We start from the raw sequence: 24,782 nt of genomic DNA, 5'->3' as shown, positions 1-24,782 counted from the left end.
CGCAGATGGTCCCTTCTCATTGTGTCCTCACGTGGCAGGGAGAAAAAGACAGAAAGGCCTCTGCTGTCCCTTCTTATAAGAGTACTAATTCCATCATGGGGCCCCACCCTCATGACCTCACTTAAACCTAATTATCTCCCAAAGGCCTTCAACTCCAAATACCATCACACTGGGGGTTAGGGCTTCAATGTATGGATTTTAGGGGCACCATTCAACCCGCAGCAGGAGGGAAGAAGGAGAGGGTCACGATGTCCCTGCTGCTCACTGCTGCTCCCAGCCTCTCATTCGGCCACCGCACCTCTACAGCCCTTCCTCTTCTGAATTCCAAACTTCGCCTCTCCAGTGCTTTTCTCCAGTCTCGTAAGAAACTCAAAGACTCTTCTATCGTCTTGGGTAGGTAGTTTCATCTCTCTTCCCATTGCCCTTAATATCAACATCCACATTAAGAACATCACATACTGGGGCCACAAATGTCCTCAATCCTCTTTCCTAGCAATCTTTATCTCCATTTCTGCCATCCATTTGGGTTTTATTATTTCTTGCATATGTTCCTTCTCCAAATCCCACACTCTTGAGCTGTCTTCTTTCTGACCACAACCTCCTATCCATCCCTCCATTGTCCTCTTCCTCATGTGTGTTTAACCTAATCTTCACCCTCATTATATCCTGTAGTTTTCTAAAACTTTTTATTCCCACTACTTCAACCCTGAATCATGCTCTGAGTCTCATTCTAGACAAATGCAATATTTCTAATTCATCTCTGTTTTCGGACTCTCATGGCTCCAGCCTAACCTGCACAGAAAGCTGAATTAATATTTCTAAAACAGAATCCCACCTCCATACCATATTAAGGGAAAGAAGCCAGACACAAATGATTAGGTACTGTATGATTTAATTCAGTTAAAATCCTAAAAAAAGGCAAAACTATAGTGACAGAGAAGAGATCAATGGTTGCCACAGGGATGTGAAAATCAGACTAAATATAAAGAGGCATGAGCTTCCCTGGTGGCACAGTGGTTAAGAATCCGCCTGCCAATGCAGGGGACACGGGTTCAAGCCCTGGTCCGGGAAGATCCCACATGCCGTGGAGCAACTAAGCCCATGCGCCACAACTACTGAGCCTGTGCTCTAAAGCCCGTGAGCCACAACTACTGAGCCCATGTGCCACAACTACTGAGGCTGCACGCCTAGAGCCCATGCTCCGCAACAAGAGAAGCCACTGCAATGAGAAGCCTGTGCACCGCAATGAAGAGTAGCCCTTGCTCGCCGCAACTAGAGAAAGCCCGCACGCAGCAACGAAGGCCCAACGCAGCCAAGAATGAATGAATGAATGAATGAATGAATTTTTAAAAAGAGGCATGGGGAGTCTTTGAGAGATAGAACTGTGTTATACTTTATGTTGGTTACATGACTGTACTCATTTGTTAAAATTCACTGAACTGTTCACTTAAAATGGGTGAATTTAAAAATGGGTAAATTTTATTACACGCAGATTATACTTTAAGAAAGCCCATTAAACAATCTCCATCTGAGAACTTTCAGTGTTTTCCTCACTGTACACTGCAAACAGCCCATATACTTCAGGCCCTCTCAGATTTGAAACGAATCTACTTTTCTGGCCTTATTTTCCATTAATCCTATACACACTATATATATATAGTGTGTATAGTGTATACACACTATACACACTTTACGCACTGGCTAAGTCTTGCATGTGTCAAGTTCCCAGCCTCTTTCTTTCTGATCATTCCTTTCTCTCTTTTTTGGAAACATCTCCCCACAACTCCTTATCTACTCATTACAATTTCATTGATCCTTTAAACCCCAACTCAAATGTTCTCTCATTTGTCTACCTCTCTCTAACCTCTTTCTGTGTATCTCTCACATCATTTACCACACAATGTCCTGTTCATAGTTATGCAGGCATTCCATTTTCCTTTCCTTACTCATCTTTGCATCAAACAGGGTGCTTAGCTGCAAACAAGCATATCATCTTAGTAACAATAACTACTCTCTGCAAAGGTAACCTATAATTTTTTTCTTAGAATAAAGTATGTAGTAGAGGCAGGGAGACTACATTAGAAGGAAGACAACAAGGAAGAATTAAAGACTTGTTAGGAGACCAACAGAACTAGAGACAGCTTGAATTTAGGCTTTATTAATAGGATGGATAAAAGGAGATGAATTTGAGAGATGATAAGAAGGTAGAACCAACAAGACTTGGTTAATGATTGGATCCAGGACACAGGAAGAGGCAGGAGTGAAGGATTATCCCCAGATTTCAGGCTTGGATGACTTGGTAGGTGGGGTAGACTGAGAATTCAGAAGGAAGAGGATTGGGGTAGGGCTGGTGGGAGGGAACAATGAGAAAAGGATGAGTTTAGTTTTAGACGTAATAATTTGAGATGTACCTGGAATATGCAAACAAAGATGTTACAGTTGTAGGTAGGAGCAGCTCAGGAGAGAGGTCTGACTAGAGGTATAAATGTGTGAATCATCAACACATACGTGATGTTTCAGATAATCTCAGGAAGATATGAGCTCTCCTAGGAATGCTTAGGGGGCTCAGGACAAAGGCTTGGCATACACATACATTTGAGAGTTGGGCAGATGCAGAGGAGCTTAAAAAAGAGCCCAGGAAGAAATGATTGAAGAAATAGGATGAGAAACTGAAGAAAGCATAACCGAAACCAAAACAGAAGATTTCCAGAAGCAGTAGTTAATACCGTCAAAGCCTGTGGATAGTTCAGATAAAATGAGGATTGCAGAGCATCTGCTGGATTTGGTAATGTATCTTCAACAAAAACTTCAGTAACTTGAATATTAAGATGGATGCCTAGCCTTGTGTCAGATAGATGATTACCTTTTGAAATATGCTTTCCTTTTTCTTTGTATTAAATATATATATTTATCATTTTAACCATTTATAAGTGTACAATTCAATGGCATTAAATATTCACAATGCTGTGTAACCATTACACTATACCCCAAACTTTTTCATCTTCCCCAGTATAAACTCTGTACCCATTAAATAAAAACTTTCCCTTTCCCCTTCCCTCTAGACCTTGATGACCTCTAATCTACCTTCTATCTCTATGAATTTGCCTACTCTGGGTACCTGATATAGGTGGAATCATATAATGTTTGTCCTTCTGTGACTGTCTTATTTCACTAAGCATAATATTTCAAGGTCCATCCATGCTGTAGCATATATCAAAATGCCATTCCTTTTTATGACTGAATAGTACTTCACTGTGTGTACATATCACACTTTGTTTATCCATTCATCCATCAGTGGACATCTAAGTTGTTTCTATCTTTTGGTTACTGTGAATAAAGCATGGCTGTGCAGATATCTGTTCAAGTCTCTGTTTTCAATTATTTTGGATTTATACCTAGAAGTAGAATTGCCAGGTCACACGGTAGTTCTATATTTTACTTTTTGGGAAATTGCCAAACTGTTTTCCATAGCAGTTGCATCATTTTACATTCCCTCCAGAAACACGTGTGGTTCCAATTTCTCCATGTTGTCACTATCACTTGTTATTTTCCAGTTTTTCTTAAACTACAGACATTCGAGTTGGTGTGAAGTGGTGTGTCACCGTGGTTTTGATTTGTATTTCCTTAATGATTAGTGACATTGAGCATCTTTTCAAATGCGTGTTGGTCGTTTGTATATCTTCTTTGAAGAAACGTCTGAGTCCTTTGCCCATTTTTGAATTGGGTTGTTTTCGTTGTTGTTGAATTGTAGGAGTTCTTTATGTATTCTGGATATTAATTCTTTTCAAATATATGATTTACAAATATTTTCCCCCATTCTGTAGGTTATTTTTCTGACTTTCTTGATAATGTTCTCAGATGAACAAAATTTCTTAATTTTGTTGATATCTTATTTATCTATTTTTACATTTGTTGCTTGTGCTTTTGGTGTCATATGCATGAAATCATTGTCAAATCCAGGGACGTAAAGAGTCTGCCCAATTTTCTTCTAAGAGTTTTATAGTCTTCCCTCTTAAGTTTAGGTCTTTGACATATTTAGAGTTAGTTTTTGAATATGGTGTAAGGTAAGGGGTCCAATTTCATTCTTTTACATGTGGATATCCAGTTTTCTCAGCACCACTTATTGAAAAGACTGTCCTTTTCCCCATTGAATGGTATTGGCAACCATGTCAAAAATCAATTAAGCGTATACGTGAGTGTTTATTTCTGAGACTGCTGCTTTTGTGTGAGACATTTTAAGGAAATATTTCCTCTCAGATTTTTATGCTTAGCTAAAATCTTTAAAGAAAAATTTTACCTCTAGATTAATGGCAACTTTTTAAAAGCCTCCATCACCTTGGCTGGTTGATCTGGTTATTAGATTGGGCTTGGTAGAGTGCTATAATCTGAAATATTCAATGAATGAGCAAAACCCAAAAGCTTTCATATTCTAGGAAGAATTCCAGACACAGGTCCCTGTATCCTCTACTGGTATCTTCTTGCCTAGGATGCTTCACTTCATAGATGGGTTAGCGCTCATGAGACTGGAAAAACCAGACCAGCAGGGCAGCCTTGCCAAAGTTTCAGACTGGTATGTTTACATCTATGCTGTATGAAATGCTATTTTTTGAATAGCTAATATTTGCACATTTTCCACAATCCAAAGGTACAAAAGGATACAGCATGAAAATAAAGTAGTACTTAAAAAAAAAAAAGCTTTAAGACATGAACCAAATTTTATATATACTGAATACAAAATAATGTTTAGTCTATCATCCCTCCTCCCCCTACAAAACCTCTTTATTCTCCAAAACGTCCCCTTCTCTTTCCCCAGCCATGTGATTACAGTGAGAACAACCACATTTTCACCTGTGACCCAGGCCACTGGCCACTGGTTGATTTAGCTGTGGACATCTGATCCAAGGTAGGCCAATGAGTTCTCTTCTTAAGGAATTTGAAATCAGGACTAAGAAATTGTATTTTCAATCTTGTTGTTCTCTTGAACTGAGTAGCTGCTAGGAGCACTTACTTTCTGCCCAGTGGACTCAGAAGGGAGTATGGAGACAGAAAACAATGAAGAGTAGGTACCAAAGACAAGAGAAGGAAGAACACCTTGGTTTCCATACAGTGTTTAGTCCTGAGGTCCCAGTCTTCTTCTAAGGCCCGGCAGCATTAGTGCCCTAGGGAGCCTCACTTGTTCTCTGTACCTTAATAACAACATACCCTACCTTCTGCTTAAGTCTGTTCAAGTAGGTTTCTGTTATTTGCATCTTAATTCATATATTTTGCCATGGGAATAATGGGGTGTAATAAATAAATTAATCAAACATAATCAATCACTGCCAGGGGCCTGGAAATCTTTTTTTTAACCCATACATATTGATAGTCAATTCAGTAAGTCCCCTACATACGAACCTTCACGTTGCAAACTTTCAAAGATATGAACGTGCATTCCATCAACATCATGCATGAGTGAAATTGCAGCTTGCCCTCTGTCTCCCATTGCTGACGATCCTTCAGCTCTACCATCTCCCACCTCCTCTCCCTCCTCCAGTCAGTAAGTCTTCTTGCCTGTTCACTTGATGCCAGCCCGTGTATGCCAGCTGTTGTACTGTACTACTGTACTTTTCAAGGGACTGTACTGTAAGATTAAAAATGTTTTCTTTGTTTTTTGTGTTTCTTTGTTTTTTATGTATTATTTGTGCGAAAAGTATTATAAACCTATTACAGTACAGTACTACATAGCCGATTGTGTTAGTTGGGTACCTAGGCTAACTCTGTTGGACTTACAAACAAATTGGACTTACGAATGCGCTCTCGGAACAGAACTTGTTTGTATATAGTGGACTTACTGTATGGTAATTTTATTCATTGTTGAAATATTCTTAATTACTGTCAATGAAGAATTATAAACAATAACATGCTTCCTTCCTTTCATTTGCTTCTCAATGACTGAAACACTTTCTTTGAGACCAAAAATTAAGAGAGGAGCTTTACTCTACTCACTTGTCAGTGGTTCTTTCTCTAAATTGGAATCTTCTGGTGCATCAAAACGACCTTCTGGTAACTTTGGCTTCTTAAGGGGTTGTTTGATGGGTTTGGATTTTTCTCCTTGAGAACTTATTTTCTTCAAAGAATGACACAGAATGGGTGATCCTAGCAGAGTGAAGACAGTGAAAAAATAGCTGTTCATTTATTCTACTTCAAAATGTAATACTTTTATTTACTTGTGTTAAGCTTACACATTCACATTTATCAAAATTAAAAAGTACAGAAGGACACATAGTGACAACCCTTCCCTCTGCCCCTATCTTTCAGACGGCCAGTTCCCTTCCTTGGAGGCAACCAATGCTATCAGTTTGAAAAGTAGAGCTTTGAAATGAGTCAGTTAACCATTATCAAAATTGCAAAAACAGATATAAAATACGGATTCCTGGGACTTCGCTGGTGGCGCAGTTGTTAAGAATCCACCTGCTAATGCAGGGGACACGGGTTCGAGCCCTGGTCCAGGAAGATCCCACATGCCGCGGAACAACTAAGCCCGTGTGCCACAACTACTGAGCCTGCGCTCTACAGACCACAAGCCACAACTACTGAGCCCACGCACCACAACTACTGAAGCCTGCGCGCCTAGAGCCTGTGCTCCGCAACAAGAGAAGCCACCACGATGAGAAGCCCGCGCACTGTAACAAAGAGTAGCCCCCGCTCGCCGCAACTAGAGAAAGCCTGCGCACAGCAACGAAGACTCAACGAGGCCAAAAATAAATAAAATAAATTTATTTTTTTAAATTTAAATAAATAAATTAAATTAAATTAAATACGGATTCCTGTCTGAAGCAATGCCAAAAATACCAGGAATCAGATCATTAAAAGTAACTCAGTAGTAGGAACTTTTCAATGACAATGTTTAGTATTTAAATCTCTATAAGTCACAAGACACTGTATTTAGTATTTTTATATTTAAATCCTAATCATGGCCCTCTTTTTCTGCCAATTAAACATCTTAAAATGTGTTGGGCACCTGCAATGGATAAATGAGCTCACTTTCTAGGTTACAATGAGAAAGGTAAGCTTTCAATATTATGAAAGTTATCCAACCCTTGTTGAGATAATGTTCAATAAGGGCAAAACCACTCTGAAAAATGACCTCAGGGTTGGGGTCTTCAACTTCCTGAAGGAATGGCTTTAGAGGCAGACAGAGGTGGGTACCAGTTCTGGTCACACCACTGTGGCAGGCACAGTAATGGCCCCCAAAGACGGTGAGAACCTAATATCTGGAAACTATGTGCAGGCTAGGTCACATGGTGAAGGAGAATTAGGTAAGAGGTGGAACTGAGGTTGCTGATCAGATGACCCTGAACTAGGTAGACCGTCCTGGATTATCTGGGTGGGTCCACTGTCATCACAGGGGTCCTTAAAAGGGGAAGAGAGAACTGGAAGAGAGAACCAGAGAGGTGGCAGTGAGAGACAGACTTGATGATGTTGCTGGCTCTAAAGATGGAGGAAAGGGCCACCAAGTCCAGGAACCTGGGCAGCCTCTGGAAGTTGGAAAAGGGAGGAAACAGATTCTCCCCTAGAGCACCCAGAAGAAACACAAGCCTAACACCTTGGTTTCAGCACAAAGAGACCCATTTCAGACTTCTCACCTCCAGAACTGTAAGGATTTTTAAGCCACTAAGTTTGTGGTAATTTGTTACACCAGCAATAAGAAACTAAAACAAATACGTACTAGTTGTTTGACCTCTGTCAAGTTATTTACCCTTTCTAAATCCATTTCTTCCCCTCTAAATTGAATATAACAGTATCTATCTCATGAGGTTACTAAATAGATTAAACAGGACAATTCATGCAAAGCACTTAGCATAGAGACAGACTGTATCTATTATTATTATTATAGAATTATCTGGAAGCTCCTGATAGCATTACATGTAGTTAGAATTTTCTTTCACTACATGTATTTTATTCATATTCCAACAATGACTACATCACCCTACCACCCCCGCTTTAAAAAATTATATATATATACACACACGTACATACACACGCAAATATATATGCACAAGTATTTGTTTGTATGTATATATGTCTCTGTGTATATATATACACCCTCCACAGTCAATTTGGAATTTACATAAGACTTGTTTGTAAGATTACATAAAGTTAACATTACATACAAACTGCATTAACAATTTCATAATAGTACATCAGGCTGTTAATTTGCACGTCCACTGCATATATCTCAGTGTCTAGCAACATTGCTGATTGTCTGAATGTCTAATTGTAATGCAAATTAGTCTTCGGCCAACAAAATTCAAGGATTAAGAAAATAAATATACAACTGAATGTATTAATAAAGCTACAACGACTTACAGAATTAATATAGACTTCTCCCATCTAAATACTCACTTACATAAAATACTTCACATTTATGATACTAATTGGCTGAGAAGAATCTGTGAATCAATAAAAATTTCTATACACATTAAAATAAACACACTTACCTAAAGTTTTAATGTATTTATTGAGTTAGACTACAGAGCATTTTGCCTTCAAACTTCCACTACAACATTTAAGGGCATATTTTACTTTTAATTATGTCCTCATAATAATACTTAGTTAAGCATTTGCTAAAAATCAAAAGAGAAAAACCTGCAACAATAACATCTTGTAAGGTGGCATTTATTTTTATTAAGAAACTATATGGGGGCTTCCCTGGTGGCGCAGTGGTTAAGAATCCGCCTGCCAATGCAGGGGGCATGGGTTTGAGCACAGGATCAGGAAGATCCCACATGCTGTGGAGCAACTAAGCCCGTGAACCACAGCTACTAAGCCTGTGGTCTAGAGCCCGCGAGCCAAAACTACTGAGCCCGTGCTCTAGAACCCGCGAGCCACAACTACTGAGACCACATGCCTCAACTACTGAAGCCCGAACGCCTAGATCCCGTGCTCTGCAACAAAAGAAGCCACCGCAATGAGAAGCCCGTGCACCGCAATGAAGAGTAGCCCCCGCTCGCAACTAGAGAAAGCCCTGTGTGCAGCAATGAAGACCCAACACAGCCAAAAATAAAAATAAATAAATTTATTAAAAAAAAAAAGAAATTATATGGGTAACAGAAATATGAGTTTCTGATTGTGCTACTATATTTCATATAATAATCTGTTCTTGGTTTTTGTGGTTGACTATTTAGAAAAATATTATATTGAAAATGTTGGTGAATATAAACCATGCACAACTGAAAGACATTCTCGGTCCCAAATCACAGGGTTTGTATCAGTCATTTGCTACCCGAAATACAAGATTCTGTAGAAGTTGACAATATTATATCCCAATTTAGCAACTTCAGCCAGCCTCCACAATAGGAACTTCTATCCATCATATGGTGTCCAACTTTCTATCCATCAACAAATCTATTAGCAATTTGTAAAGCGTTAAAAGTTGTTGGCTAAGTCATGACAGTTTAGTAATAATTAATACAGATATACAGAAAGGAGAATTTTAACAAATAGATTCTAAATGTGGACAGATTTTACATCTACTCTGGCTAATGAGTAGTTTCTGCATTTGGTTACTAATTAAATCTATTTTACTGTACTTTAAATAACTTACTTTGGGGCTTCCCTGGTGGCGCAGTGGTTGAGAATCTGCCTGCCGATGCAGGGGACACGGGTTAGAGTCCTGGTCTGGGAAGATCCCACATGCCGCGGAGCAACTAGGCCCATGAGCCACAACTACTGAGCCTGCGCGTCTGGAGCCTGTGCTCCACAACAAGAGAGGCCACGACAGTGAGAGGCCTGCGCACCGCGATGAAGAGTGGCCCCCGCTTGCCGCAACTGGAGAAAGCCCTCGCTTTCAACACAGCCAAAAATAATAAATAAATAAATAACTTACTTTGAAGCCTAAAATTCAGCAAATATTTAATAGATATCAGTAGCCATTGCTACTGTGCACTCAGCCTTGACTCAACACAATTAAATTCGTAATTCTTCTTTTAGGTCTGGCTGTTTTAGCAAGTTAAAAAAAAAAATCCCTGTGTTGGAAACTTGAAATGATATTCAGTGTAAAAAGTAACCTTGGTATGTTTCAAATCTGTAGAAACTTGTAAGCATTTATGAAAAATCAGGAAAATGGCACAAAATCCCTGGCTGTCAATTATAATGTAGACAAAATCTGACGCTAAAAATTTTGCTTCTTAACTGATGCAGATATATGAACTGTAAATGAGAAAAGTAATTTTATGTTTTAGTTGCTTCCTGTGTGCCAGGCACTGTGCTAGGGGCTGAAAATATGTCAGCTTATTTAAACCTCACAATAAACTGATGAGATGTGTATAACTGTATTTTACAGTAATTCTGTTCAGTATGAACACAGTCATTTTTGGAAAAGTGACATTAGGCAGATTTGGTAGAGACTGCTAAGTGCCACAAGTAGCCACTTTCCCTTCTTCCACTGAGTTCTAGGACGCCCACTCCTGCCTGGCTTGTGATCAAGCTGAGCACCAGGCCACTCGCTTAGAGATTTCCCAACCTTCCCTGCAGCCACGAAGCCACGTGTCCAAGTTATGGCCAGTGGGCTGTGGCTACAAATGACGTGTGCAAATTTTAGATCACCTCAATTTTGCAACAAACCAACTGCCCTAGATTTCTTTTTCCATTCCCTCAGGTTGTAATGTGGACATGGCAGTGACCCAGCTGTAACCTTGCGGATGAGGACAAAACCCAGGGCCAAGTGATACTTAAAATATTTAACAACTTGTATGATATAGACACTGCTCAATCATAATATATGTCCAAGCAATCAGAACTGACACAGGCTATAAATAACTAGTAAAACGCTACTAGCGTGTATGGGTTGACTATTGGCACTGCTTTACAGATGGTGAAGTAACAAGATGAAAAGATCCTGATTCCTGTCCCATCGGCAGGACTGTCAGAGCAGCTAGGCCCTCCCCTTAAGTAATACAATGGAGGAGTAGAAAACGCAAACTAAGGGCACTAGAGTCACACTTGGATCCCAGTGCCAGCCATACCACTTAATAGCAATATGATGCAAAGAAGGTTTCTGCATCTCACTGAGTCTGTTTTCCAATCTGAAAAATGGGGATATATCTCCTACCTTGTAGGGTAGTTCAGAGAAATGAAGCAATGCGTATGTCTTCATGTGCACACATTGAGTGTATTAATAACTTGAGCCTAACTGTGGGACACAGAAGTCAACGTGCACAAGTTTTTGAGTAAAGAACAGAAACGTGAGTGTACCTTGGGGAAAGAAAGAATAGTAGCAAAGTATAAGTTTGAGAAACTGGTCCCTCAGTCTGGCTTTGGGCAGTTCTGAAGGAACTTTATCTACATAAAGAAGGGTAAGAAGGAAAAGCTGAAAGACCAGTTTTCTCAAGGGACTCTGAGACCATGGAACCATAAACAGAACTATTTTTGTAGTTAGGTAAGCGTGTGTCAAAATGCAGAGGAAAAGAATTTCCCTCATTTCTGCACAGTACAAGATCAGATGGGATGCTGCGCTCCTTTTGAGAAACAGGGAAATGCACCATAAAGCCCATGTCTTCTTTTTCAAGGGGTGGTTTGGCCTTATCCAGAGCCTATTCAGAACTGTGTTTACAAGTACATTATGGGCAAGAAGATGACATTCTAAAAGAACTAATAAAAGCAAAGGAAAAACAGTGAATCACCACTAAAAAATAAAAACAACTTTTCAAAACTTCTGTTGGGGCAATTTGATAGAGATGTCAAAACCCTATAGCCCTAAAACATCTAAAAAGGTAAAAAAAATATACAAAACACTTCTAAATCAGAGGAAGAAACTTTAAGGAAGTAAATAATGATAAACTGTCAAAGCAGGCCTGTGAGATAAACAGACACTTAAGCTGCTACATAACCTGTGTCTTTCTCCCCTAGAACTTACACTACAGAGCTCTCAGGACAGCAGGGAGAGCACTGTCTTATGAGTCTGAGCAAAACAAAAAGCCTATTAGAGGCCATGACTCAGGGAGGCTCACGCACTGAGAAAAGAGTGATTTGGAAGATTTTTAAATGTGCACATAAACCACCTGGGGAATATCTTGTTAAAATGTAGATTCTGAGTAGGTCTGGTAGGACCTGAGATTCTGCATTTTAACAAGCTACAAAGTGATGCTCGAGTTGCTGATCCAAAGAGCAAGGAACTAGAAGACAACATCTAGTCAACAAAGAGAACAGGTAAGGAAGAAAAAGTGTCCATCTCAACCTTCATTCTGACTGGAGATGTAAAAAAGAAAGACCCTCGTGATATTCTGAAGCCACTAGCCGACCACACCTGTGTTTATGCCTGATTACACACTATCTGCATGGTCCAAAGACCCATGGGAGCATCTCACTATAAAGTGGATCCAAGTCTAAAGTTGAAGTGCTGTCAGACACATGGCAAAAGCAGAAGCAAATCCTCTGAGGACAAAAACTCTCTCAACCCATGTCTTATGGAAGTCTCGCAGAGGGAATCCCAGTAAAATATTCAAGGAAACAAGCTATCATAAGCAAGATCATAAAGATCTACATACTGAAATAACTGAAATCATAAATAACCACTTAATGTGTTTAAGGAAATAAAAAAGGAGCCAAACAGAGAAAGGAGTAAGAGACTGTGAACACCGACTAGGCCAACATTAAAAACACACACAAAGAAATTTAAAAAGATAACAACTTAAATTTAAAGCTCAATAAAAGGGCTAAATAGCAGAATACACACAGTTGAAAAGAGAATCTGTGACCTGGAATAAAGTTCTAAAGAAATTATACCTGAAAAAGCATAGAGACAAAGAGATGAAAATAATAAAAAAGATGTCAAAATATTTGGAGGATAAAATGAGATCTAACAAATGTTTTTTTAACCATAGTTCCAGAAGGAGATAATGGAAAGACCAAGAGATGTCCAACAGACAGGAATCTTCAGATGTAGGAAGCACAGAGAATTGCAAGTAAAAAAACAAAAAAAACAGAGAAGCAACAAGAACTACAATTCTGCATCCTGTGGAAGGAAAACCACATAACAGAAGACAGACAAAATGAAAAGGCAGAAGACTTTGTATGAGATGAAGGAACAAGATAAAACCCCAGAAAAACAGCTAAATGAAGGGGAGATAGGTAACCTTCCAGAAAAAGAATTCAGAATAATGATAGTGAAGATGAACCAGGACCTCGGAAAAACAATGGAGGCAAAGATCAAGAAGATGCAAGAAATGTTTAACAAAAACCTAGAAGAATTAAAGAACAAATAAACAGAGATGAACAATACAATAACTGAAATGAAAAATACACTAGAAGAAATCAATAGCAGAATAACTGAGGCAGAAAAACGGATAAGTGACCTGGAAGACAGAATCGTGGAATTCACTGCCATGGAACAGAATAAAGAAAAAAGAATGAAAAGAAATGAAGACAGCCTAAGAGACCTCTGGGACAATATTAAATGCAACAACATTCGCATTATAGGGATCCCAGAAGGAGAACAGAGAGAGAAAGGACCCAAGAAAATACCTGAAGAGATTATAGTCAAAAAATTCTCTAACATGGGAAAGGAAATAGCCACCCAAGTCCAGGAAGCGCAGAGAGTCCCAGGCGTGATAAACCCAAGGAGAAACACGCCGAGACACACAGTACTCAAATTGACAAAAATTAAAGACAAAGAAAAATTACTGAAAGCAACAAGGGAAAAACGACAAATAACATACAAGGGAACTCCCATAAGGTTAACAGCTGATTTCTCAGCAGAAACTCTACAAGCCAGAAGGGAGTGGCATGATATATTTAAAGTGATGAAAGGGAAGAACCTACAAACAAGATTACTCTACCCGGCAAGGATCTCATTCAGATTCTACAGAGAAATAAAAAGCTTTACAGACAAGCAAAAGCTAAAAGAGTTCAGCACCACCAAACCAGCTCTACAACAAATGCTAAACGAATTTCTCTAAGTGGGAAACACAAGAGAAGAAAAGGACCTACAAAAACAAACCCATAACAACTAAGAAAATGGTAATAGGAACATACATATCGATAATTCCTTAAACATGAATGGATTAAATGCTCCAAACAAAAACACAGGCTTGCTGAATGGATACAAAAACAAGACCCACATATACGCTGTCTACAAGAGACCCACTTCAGATCTAGGGACACATACAGACTGAAAGTGACGGGATGGAAAAAGATATTCCATGCAAATGGAAATCAAAAGAAAGCTGGAGTAGCGACACTCGTATCAGATAAAATAGACTTTAAAATAAAGAATGTTACAAGAGACAAGGAAGGACACTACCTAATGATCAAGGGATCAATCCAAGAAGATACAACAATTATAAATATATATGCACACAACATAGAACCACCTCAATACATAGGGCAACTGCTAACAACTCTAAAAGAGAAAATCGACAGTAACACAATAATAGTGGGGGACTTTAACACCTCACTTACACCAATGGACAGATCATCCAGAATGAAAATAAATAAGGAAACACAAGCTTTAAATGACACAATACCAGATATAGATTTAATTGATATTTATAGGACATTCCATCCAAAAACAGCAGATTACACTTTCTTCTAAAGTGCGCATGGAACATTCTCCAGGATAGATCACATCTTGGGTCACAAATCAAGCCTCGGTAAATTTAAGAAAATTGAAATTATATGAAGCATCTTTTCCGACCACAACGCTATGAGATTAGAAATCAATTACAGGGAAAAACACATAAAAAACACAAACACATGGAGGCTAAACAAATATGTTATTAAATAACCAAGAAATCACTAAAGAAATCAAAGAGGAAATCAAAAAATACCTAGAGACAAATGACAACGAAAACACGACGATCCAAAACCTATGGGGTGCAGCAAAAGCAGTTCTAAGAGGGAAGTTTACAGCAATACAAACCTACCTCAGGAAACAAGAAACATCTCAAATAAACAATCTAACCTTACAACTAAAGGAACTAGAGAAAGAAGAACAAACAAAACCCAAAGTTAGTAGAAGGAAAGAAATCATAAAGATCAGAGCAGAAATAAATGAAACAGAAGTAAAGAAAACAACAGCAAAGATCAATAAAACTAAAAGCTGGTTCCTTGAGAAGATAAACAAAATTAATAAACCTTTAGACACACTCATCAAGAAAAAAGGGAGAGGACTCAAATCAATAAAATTAGAGGGCTTCCCTGGTGGCGCAGTGGTTGAGAATCTGCCTGCCAGTGCAGGGGACACGGGTTCGAGCCCTGGTCTGGGAGGATCCCGCATGCCGCGGAGCAACTAGGCCCGTGAGCCACAATTACTGAGCCTGCGCGTCTGGAGCCTGTGCTCCGCAACAAGAGAGGCCGCGATAATGAGACGCCCGCGCACCGCGATGAAGAGTGGCCCCCACTTGCCACAACTAGAGAAAGCCCTCGCACAGAAACGAAGACCCAACACAGCCATAAATAAATAAATAAATAAATAAATAAAAATTAAAAAAAAATAAAAATTAAAAAAAAATAAAATTAGAAATGAAAAAGGAGAAGTTACAACAGACACCGCAGAAATACAAAGCATCCTAAGAGACTACTACAAGCAACTCTATGCCAATTAAATGGACAACCTGGAAGAAATGGACAAATTCTTAGAAAGATATAACCTTCCAAGACTGAACCAGGAAGAAATACAAAATATGAACAGACCAATCACAAGTAATGAAATTGAAACTGTGATAAAAAATCTTCCAACAAACAAAAGTCCAGGACCAGATGGCTTCCCAGGTGAATTCTATCAAACATTTAGAGAAGAGCTAACACCCATCCTTCTCAAACTCTTCCAAACAATTGCAGAGGAAAGAACACTCCCAAACTCATTCTATGAGGCCACCATCACCCTGATACCAAAAGCAGACAAAGATACTACTAAAAAAGAAAATTACAGACCAATATCACTGATGAATATACATGCAAAAATCCTCAACAAAATACTAGCAAACAGAATCCAACAACACATTAAAAGGATCATACACCATGATCAAGTGGGATTTATCCCAGGGATGCAAGGATTCTTCAATATATACAAATCAATCAATGTGATATACCGTGTTCACAAATTGAGAATAAAAACCATATGATCATCTCAATAGATGCAGAAAAACCTTTTGAAAAAATTCAACACCTACTTATGATAAAAACTCTCCAAAAAGTGGGCATACAGGGACTCTACCTCAACATAATAAAAGCCATATACAACAAACCCACAGCAAATATCATTCTCAATGGTGAAAAACTGAAAGCATTTCCTCTAAGATCAGGAACAAGACAAGGATTTCCATTCTCGCCACTAATATTCAACATAGTTTTGGAAGTCCTAGCCACGGCAATCAGAGAAGAAAAAGAAATAAAAGGAATACAAACTGGAAAAGAAGAAGTAAAACTGTCACTGTTTGTAGATGACATGATACTATACATAGAGAATCCTAAAGATGCCACCAGAAAACTACTAGAGCTAATCAATGAATTTGGTAAAGTTGCAGGATACAAATTTAATGCACAGAAATCTCTTGCATTCCTATACACCAAGAACGAAAGATCAGAAAGAGAAATTAAGGAAACAATCCCATTCACCACTGCAACAAAAAGAATAAAATACCTAGGAATAAACCTACCTAAGGAGGTAAAAGACCTGTACTCAGAAAACTATAAGACAGTGATGAAAGAAATCAAAGTTGACACAGATGAAGAGATACGCCATGTTCTTGGATTGAAAGAATCAATACTGTGAAAATGACTATACTATGCAAAGCAATCTACAGAGTCAATGCAATCCCTATCAAATTACCAGTGGCATTTTTTACAGAACTGGAACAAAAAATCTTAAAATTTGTATGGAGACACAAAAGACCCCCAATAGCCAAAGCAGTCTTGAGGGAAAAAAACCAGAGCTGGAGGAATCAGACTTCCTGACTTCAGACTATACTACAAAGCTACAGTAATCAAGACAATATAGTACTAGCACAAAAACAGAAATATAGATCAATGGAACAGGATAGAAAGCCCAGAGATAAACCTACGCACCTATGGTCAACTAATCTATGACAAAGGGGGCAAGGATATACAATGGAGAAAAGACAGTCTCTTCAGTAGTGGTGCTGGGAAAACTGGACAGCCAAATGTAAAGGCATGAAATTAGAACACTCCCCAATACCATACACAAAGATAAACTCAAAATGGGTTAAAGACCTAAATGTAAGGTGAGACACTATAAAACTCTTAGAGGAAAACATAGGAAGAACACTCTTTGACATAACTCACAGTACGATCTTTTGATCCACCTCCTAGAGTAATGGAAATAAAAAGAAAAATAAACAAATGGGACCTAATGAAACTTCAAAGCTTTTGCAAAGCAAAGGAAACTACAAACAAGATGAAAAGACAACCCTCAGAATGGAAGAAAATATTTGCAAATGAATCAACGGACAAAGGATTAATCTCCAAAATATATAAACAGCTCATGCAGCTCAATATTAAAAAAACAAACAACCCAATCAAAAAATGGGCACAAGACCTAAATAGACATTTCTCCAAAGAAGATGTACAGATGGCCAAGAAGCACATGAAAAGCTGCTCAACATCACTAATTATTAGAGAAATGCAAATCAAAACTACAATGAGATATCACCTCACACCAGTTAGAATGGGCATCATCAGAAAACCTACAAACAACAAATGCTGGAGAGGGTGTGGAGAAAAGGGAACCCTCTTGCACTGTTGGTGGGAATGTAAATTGATACAGTCACTATGGAAAACAGTATGGAGGTTCCTTAAAAAACTAAAAACAGAATTACCATATGACTCAGCAATCCCACTACTGGGCATATACCCAGAGAAAACCATAATTCAAAAAGACACATGCACCCCAATGTTCACTGCAGCACTATTTACAATAGCCAGGTCACGGAAGCAACCTATATGCCCAACGACAGACGAATGGAGAAAGAAGCTGTGGTACATATATACAATGGAATATCACTCAGGCATAAAAGGGAATGATATTGGGTGATTTGTAGAGACGTGGATGGATCTAGAGACTGTCATACAGAGTGAAGTAAGTCGGAAAGAGAAAAACAAATATCGTACATTAACGCATGTATGTGGAACCTAGAATAATGGTACAGATGAACCGGTTTGCAGGGCAGAAATAGAGACACAGATGTAGAGAACAAACGTATGGACACCAAGGGGGAAAGTGGCGGGGGTGGTGGTGGCGGTGGGATGAATCAGGAGATTGGGATTGACATATATACACTAATATGTATAAAATAGATAACTAATAAGAACCTGCTGTATAAAAAATAAATAAAATTATATTAAAAAGAAAAACAAAAAAACACGTGGACACAAAGTAAAATGAAGAACCCAATATTAAAGGAAGATCTAAAAAAGCAGTCAGATAAAAGACATATTACTAGTAAAGGAACAAAAATTAGACAGATGACTTCCCAATAGCTATAATGAAAGCCAGAAGAGATAGAGCTGTGAGAAAATGATGCAGCGATTGAAATCACCTTTCAAGAACAAGAGAGAAATAAAACAAACCATATTTTCAGATTAAAAATAAAATATATATTTAAAAAAAAACACAGAACTTTATCACAAGACTGTCACCAAAGGGACCTTCTAAACAATGTACTTTAAGAAACTGATCCAAGGACTTCCCTGGTGGCGCAGTGGTTGAGAATTCACCTGCCAATGCAGGGGACACAGGTTTGAGCTCTGGTCCGGGAAGATCCCACATGCCACAGAGCAACTAAGCCCATGCGCCACAACTACTGAACCTGCACTCTAGAGCCCACGCGCCTAGAGCCCGTGCTCTGCAACAAGAGAAGCCACCGCAATGAGAAGCCCGGGCACCACAATGAAGAGAAGCCCCCGCTCGATGCAACAAGAGGAAGCCCGCACACAGCAACGAAGACCCAACGCAGCCAAAAATAAATAAATAAATTAATTAATTAATTAATTAATTAATTTAAAAAGTTGTTAAAAGAGTAAATCCTAAGAGTTCTCATCACAAAGAAAATAAATTTATAAAAAGAAACTGATCAAAAAGTAAAGTGTGAGATAAAATAGACGATAAAAGTTTTATATGTTGACTGTATAAAAGTTTAATAGCAATATTGATTTGTGTTACTACACAATTCCACCCTAACATACACACAACACACACACACACACACACACACACACACACACACCCCTAAAAGGCTGAACAACAGAGGTGGAGGGTGAGTGAATTCAAAGCATTTTTAAGCATTGTACTGTTTAGGAGGAGAATAAAGATATTAATTAACTTTCGACTTCCTTAAGCATGCATTTAGATTTCAAGGGTAACCAATAAAAAGCACTGTGTATCTTCCAAAGCAGTGTGTGTCTTCATTTTTCCCTTTTTCCAGCAGAAGAAAAAAATGAAAAAAGCAAACACTGAATTCAAAGTATGACAAATAGAAGGTGCGAAAAATAAAGATGGTAGAAATAAAGCCAATTTTATCAGTAACTATAATTGTAAATGGATTGAACTCTCCAGTTAAAAGGTATGCTGTCAGACTTCAAAATAAAAACTCACCAAAATATAGCCATATGCTGTTTATATGAAGAGAACCATTATCATGGTTCAAAAAAAAAAAGGGAGCAATGTTACGGACAGAAGGTTTGTGCCCAACACCCCCCCCCCGAAATTCACATGCTGAAATTCTAACCCCTGATGTGATGATATTAGGAGGTGGGGCCTTTGGAAGGCAAGTAGATCATGAGGGTGGAGCCCTCATGGTGGATTAGTGCCCTTATAAGAAAGGCTATGAGAGCTTGCAGGGGCCGTCTGCTCTCTGCCACATGAGGATACAAGAAGAAGACAGCCATCTGCGAACCAGAAAGCAGGCTCACGCCAGAGACCAGATATGCTGGCACCTTGATCTTGGACTTTCCAGCCTCCAGATCTGTGAAAAACAAATGTCTGATGTTTAAGCCGCCCAGTCTATGGTACTTTGTTATTGCAGCCTGAGCTAAGACATGTGAGATGCACCATTTCCACATCTTCTGAAAAAAAGGGGAACCCACAGAAAATGGAAAGAAAAATAACAACAATAAGAGAAAAAATAATAACATAAATAAAAGACATAAAACTAAGAGGATCAACAAAACCAAAAGTTGGTTCTCTTAAAAGACTAAAACTACTGTGAAGTCTTTGGTAAAGCTAATATGAAAACGACAACAACAAAAACAAAAACACCCAAACAAACCAAGAGAAGGCAAAATAAATAATATGAGTAAAAGAGGAGTACATAGCTACATAGAACAAAAGTTTTTTAAAAACCCCAAACCAGGAACTTTATGCCTATATATTTAAAGTATACAAAATGAACAATTTTCTCAAAAAATTTAACTTATCAAAACTGACTTAACAAGAGAAAATCTGATAAATACCACAATAATCTTTACAAAAATAACCAATAATTTAAAATCTTCCCCAAAGAAAAGGGCAGGTCTAGACAGTTTTGTAGGCAAATTGTAGCAAACACTCAAGGAACGGAATATTTCAATCTTAAAAAAAAAAAAAAAATCTAATATAGAAGAGAAAAGGATGAGAAGACTCTTGAATTCAGTAAGAGGCTAGAATAACTTTAATTTCAAAACCAGAAAAGGAAATTGCAAGACAGGAAAATTACAGGTCAACTTCTAAACAAAATATTAGCATACCAAACCCAACATTATATTAATAATATAATCAACCTGATCAATTTGAATATTTTCTAGAAACGCAAGAGTGATTCAGCACTAGAAAAACTTATAATTCACCAACCCACCATATTAAAGGAGAAAAATGAATTAACAAACAAGATGAAGAAAAATTAGTAAATTTCAAGATTTATTCTGTCTTAAAAAACAGACAACTACATAAACAAAAAAAACCCCAAATCCTTCTAGAAATGGCAAGGGACTTCGTTAACCTAATAAAGGGCACATCTACAGCTAATATTACATGATGAAATATGAACATATTCCCTTTACAATTATGAACAAGTATGCCTATCACCACTTCTAGTCAACATGGTACTGGAAATCTGAGCAAGGACAGAAAAACAAGAGAAAAGAAAAAGATATAAAGATTGGAAAGGGAGAACTAGACTTTCATTATTTGCAGGCAATATTTGTGTCTACCTAGCACCGGCCCCACCAAAATCTGCAAATAAATTATTTAAATTAATAAAGTAATTTAGCCAGGTTACTGGACACAAAATCAATAAATAAGTCAACTGTGTTTCTATACATAAGCAGAATCAGAAAATGATAATCTTAAAAAATATCGAGCAGCTGTAACCAAATCCCAACAGGAACTTTTTTTTTTAAGAATTTTATATGGAAAGCAGATATCCAAGAATAGCCAAGACACTTCTGAAAAACAAGATGAAAGGACTTACCCTACTAAATATCAAGAGTTGTTACAAAGGTATGGTTATTAAGATAGGTGTTACATCACAGGAACAGACAAATAGATCAATGGAACTGAAGACAGCCAAGAAATAAACTCGCGTGCATATGCATATGTAAACTTCATTTATGACAGCTGCGTTACATCAGGGGGGAAAGGTCCAATATATATATGGACCTGGGACAACTGGTTACTGACATGGGAAGAAAGTGAAATTGGTTTCCTGCCTCACACCATACATGAAAATCAATTCCTGGTAAAATAAAGGCTTAAATATAAAAAGCCAAACTATAGACCTTTGAGGAGAAAATACAGAAGAATATCTCTACGACCTTAGGGTAGGGAAGGCTTTAAGAAAGACCACAAAGCACAGACAATAAACAAAAGGATCAAGACAAGATTATAATAAAATTATGAATACCTGTTTGTCAAAAGACACCTTTCCTTTGAATCTGTGTGATTGTACAATCAGATCCATTATTTTATTCTGTCTACTGCTGAAGATGATTTTTTTAAAAAGACACCATAAGAGTAACAAAAGCAGCCCACAAACTGAGCTTGAGCTTGTATGGCTGTTAGCGTAAGTGAGGCCATCTTGGGCCCATATAGGCTTTCTGCTGACCCTACCCAGGACTGTACTGCGAAGTAAATCACTCTCTGTTGTCAAGGGCTTAGCAGTTAATCGACATTGTTTAATAATCATTCGGATCAGGTGGCCTCTGTTAGTCCCCAGACAATGAGGAAAATCTTCGCTGACATATTCCGGGCACCCACAAGACCAGTTACCCACTCATAAATCGTAGGAACGCACTTCCTGTTTCCAAGCACATACCTCCATAGTCTAGGTCAACTATAAAACTGTCCCAATGGCCCCCTTAGCGGTTTGGAGTGCGGCTGTTAATTCTTCCTGATGGTTGTCTGACTGCTCTCAGCCTTTACAGGTAAGTTACCCTATGATAAACTGATTCACCGATTGTATGAACCTGCCTGCCGTGTTTTTCAGTCTCAAGATGCCTTCTCAGCTCAGTAAGCACTTTTCATTCCCTCCGCCCTCAAACAGAGCTATCTGCCATTTACATAAGTAAAAAAGGTATAGTGGTCAAATACACGTAAAGAATATAAATAAGAAAGACAAACAACCCAATAAGAAAATGAAGAGATATTTCATCAAAAAAAGCGAAAAACTTTCGAAAAGATGTTTAACTTCTCTAATCAGAGAAATGCAAAATCGTAATGAAATACCATTTCAACACCCTATAGGCAGACAAAAATTAAATTTTCTGATACTATCCAATGTTGGCAAGTATGTGGAGCAACAGGAACTCTAATACTGCTGGTAGAAGTATAAATTGCCAGTAGGAATGGAAAATGCCTTTACAGCTTGGCATCATATTGTAAAACTGAACAGGCCTATGCCACGTATTCCAGGAATTCAACCCCTTGTGCAAGTACACCTACAATGTACACAAGATGTGTAGCAGTCAATCCTGGTGCTTCTAGAGTTACACAATGTCCACTGAGAAGGGGAAAGGAAAAACGTATGATACACTCTCACAACTGAATGAATAATTACAGCATCACATATCAACATGGATGAATCTCAAACCTGTTAGTTGAGAAAAGCAAGTAAAATAAATACAAATGGCATGAAGCCTTTTCTATAAAGATCAAAAGCTTGCAGTTACACAACTGCATCAGGAAGCAGGTAGCAGGTAGCCGCTTGGCAATGGAAATATTCTATTTCTTAAACTGGAGAATGGATTCATAAACGTTGGCTTTGCTTCATAACTCACATGTGTCATGTAAATTTTTGGTATGAAACACTTCATTCTTAAGTTTTGAACATTAGTGAAAAAGGGATATTGAATGAACACGCATCGGAGCTTTACACAGTTATTACCTCGAGGTTTGGATAGTATGGGACTTTTACTGTATATATTATTCATTTCTGGATCATTTAAAATTTTTACAACTAACAGGTAGTCTGTCTGGGGAGAGATGATTACAGAAAGGAAAACAAACTTTATAGGAATCTGGGACCCATCAGGAGGAGGGGCGGAATTATCTTCAACTTACACAATTTCTCCAGGATGTCCTAAATTAAAACTAGGCTTAGCACACTCTGTGGGTTAAGGCTGTAGTATTTTGAGAAAATTTTCCAGCAAAAATGGGTTTTACAAACGATTGGTTTTTACTGAAAGCATGCATACTTTCCCAGGAACAATTCCTGGCTTCACCTAATTTTTATTATACTTATTTGCCTTCGGCCCACTTTTCCAAAATTCTGCACTTTTCCACTTTTAGTACTGTAGACTGGCAGAGATCCTTTTCGCTGTAAATAAATAAGCAAATGATGACTCCACTGCCGCAGGGCCCGCTTTTCCACACTCTCCACGCGCACCAGATGCCGCGCGCCCTGAGAACCCCCCAGGACCCAGGACGCCCGCCCCGCTTCGTGGCCATCGCGGCGGCCGCCGGGAAGCAGGCGTCCGGCCAGCGGGACCCAGCGACTGTCCAGCTCCGGTCCCGCCCTGAGCTCGGGCGGGAAGGACCTGCCGGGGACGAGCGCGGTGGCCGAGCCGGACACGAAGGCTCGGCAGGCCCGGGGCCCCCGAGCCCGCGACACGCCGCTGCCCCGCCGGACGCGTTTCTCGCGGCACCCGGGCCTTCGCGACCCCGCCCGCGACCTGGGCCCCGGGGCCGGGCGCCTTACTTGCCGCTCTCCACGCTGTGGCCGGGATGTGGCCCAGCAACGAGGCGAAGCCCAGCACGACCATGACGCCAGCTCCCGCGGCGTCCGCAACAGCCGCGTCTTCCCGGCACGCCCCGCGGGAGGGGCGTGGAGGGGCGGGGGCCTCCGCGGGTGGGCGGGGCCTGTGTGGGGCCTGGGGCGGGGCCTCCGGGGAGCGGGCGGGGCCTCCGTAGCCAGCGCTGGGAATCCGCGCTCCCGCACCTGGCTGTCTGCAGGAAAAAGTGGAGCGGCTCGGCCTTCTCATGAAGAACAACCCAAACTACCCTGAACCTCGTGTTGATGAAAACCTCAAATCATGGCTGAAGTTGGATGAGGGAATGCTTCCGTTTGTTCCTCTCAACCTGAGGCGAAGGTCTCTTGGAAGCTCGCTGTTCCAGTCCACAAATAGCGGGCACCTTCTACTCTTCTGCCTGTGCAATAGGCTTCTTTCCCCTCAGTTCTCCGTCTTATGTTTTTACATTGCTGCTTGTTCAGCGAACTCTGACCCACTGACCGGGTGACCTGGAAGATGAGGTTTGGGTGCAGCGCAGAGCAGGAGGCTCTCATCTGGTCCAGCTGCTGGGAAGGAGCGCTGCG

The 24,782-nt window shown here is 39.3% G+C and overlaps 1 protein-coding gene across 3 annotated transcripts in view; it reads right to left on the bottom strand.

The window, feature by feature from the left end:
- SDHAF4 (succinate dehydrogenase complex assembly factor 4) overlaps positions 1-24,267 on the bottom strand; it is a 33,688-nt gene extending 9,421 nt beyond the window's left edge. For all 3 annotated transcript variants that reach the window (XM_061207366.1, XM_061207365.1, XM_061207364.1), the window contains exons 1-2: positions 24,168-24,267; positions 5,986-6,135 (exon numbers count right to left, since the gene is read on the bottom strand). In XM_061207366.1, the coding sequence (XP_061063349.1) occupies positions 5,986-6,135; positions 24,168-24,231 (214 nt within the window). In that variant the 5' untranslated portion in view covers positions 24,232-24,267. The remainder of the gene's footprint in view (positions 1-5,985; positions 6,136-24,167) is intronic.
- Positions 24,268-24,782: the final 515 nt, after the last annotated feature.

This window comes from Eubalaena glacialis, chromosome 12 (assembly GCF_028564815.1).
Source record: "Eubalaena glacialis isolate mEubGla1 chromosome 12, mEubGla1.1.hap2.+ XY, whole genome shotgun sequence".
NCBI classification, from domain to species: domain Eukaryota; kingdom Metazoa; phylum Chordata; class Mammalia; order Artiodactyla; family Balaenidae; genus Eubalaena; species Eubalaena glacialis.
This window is presented reverse-complemented; position numbering and strand designations above follow the sequence as displayed.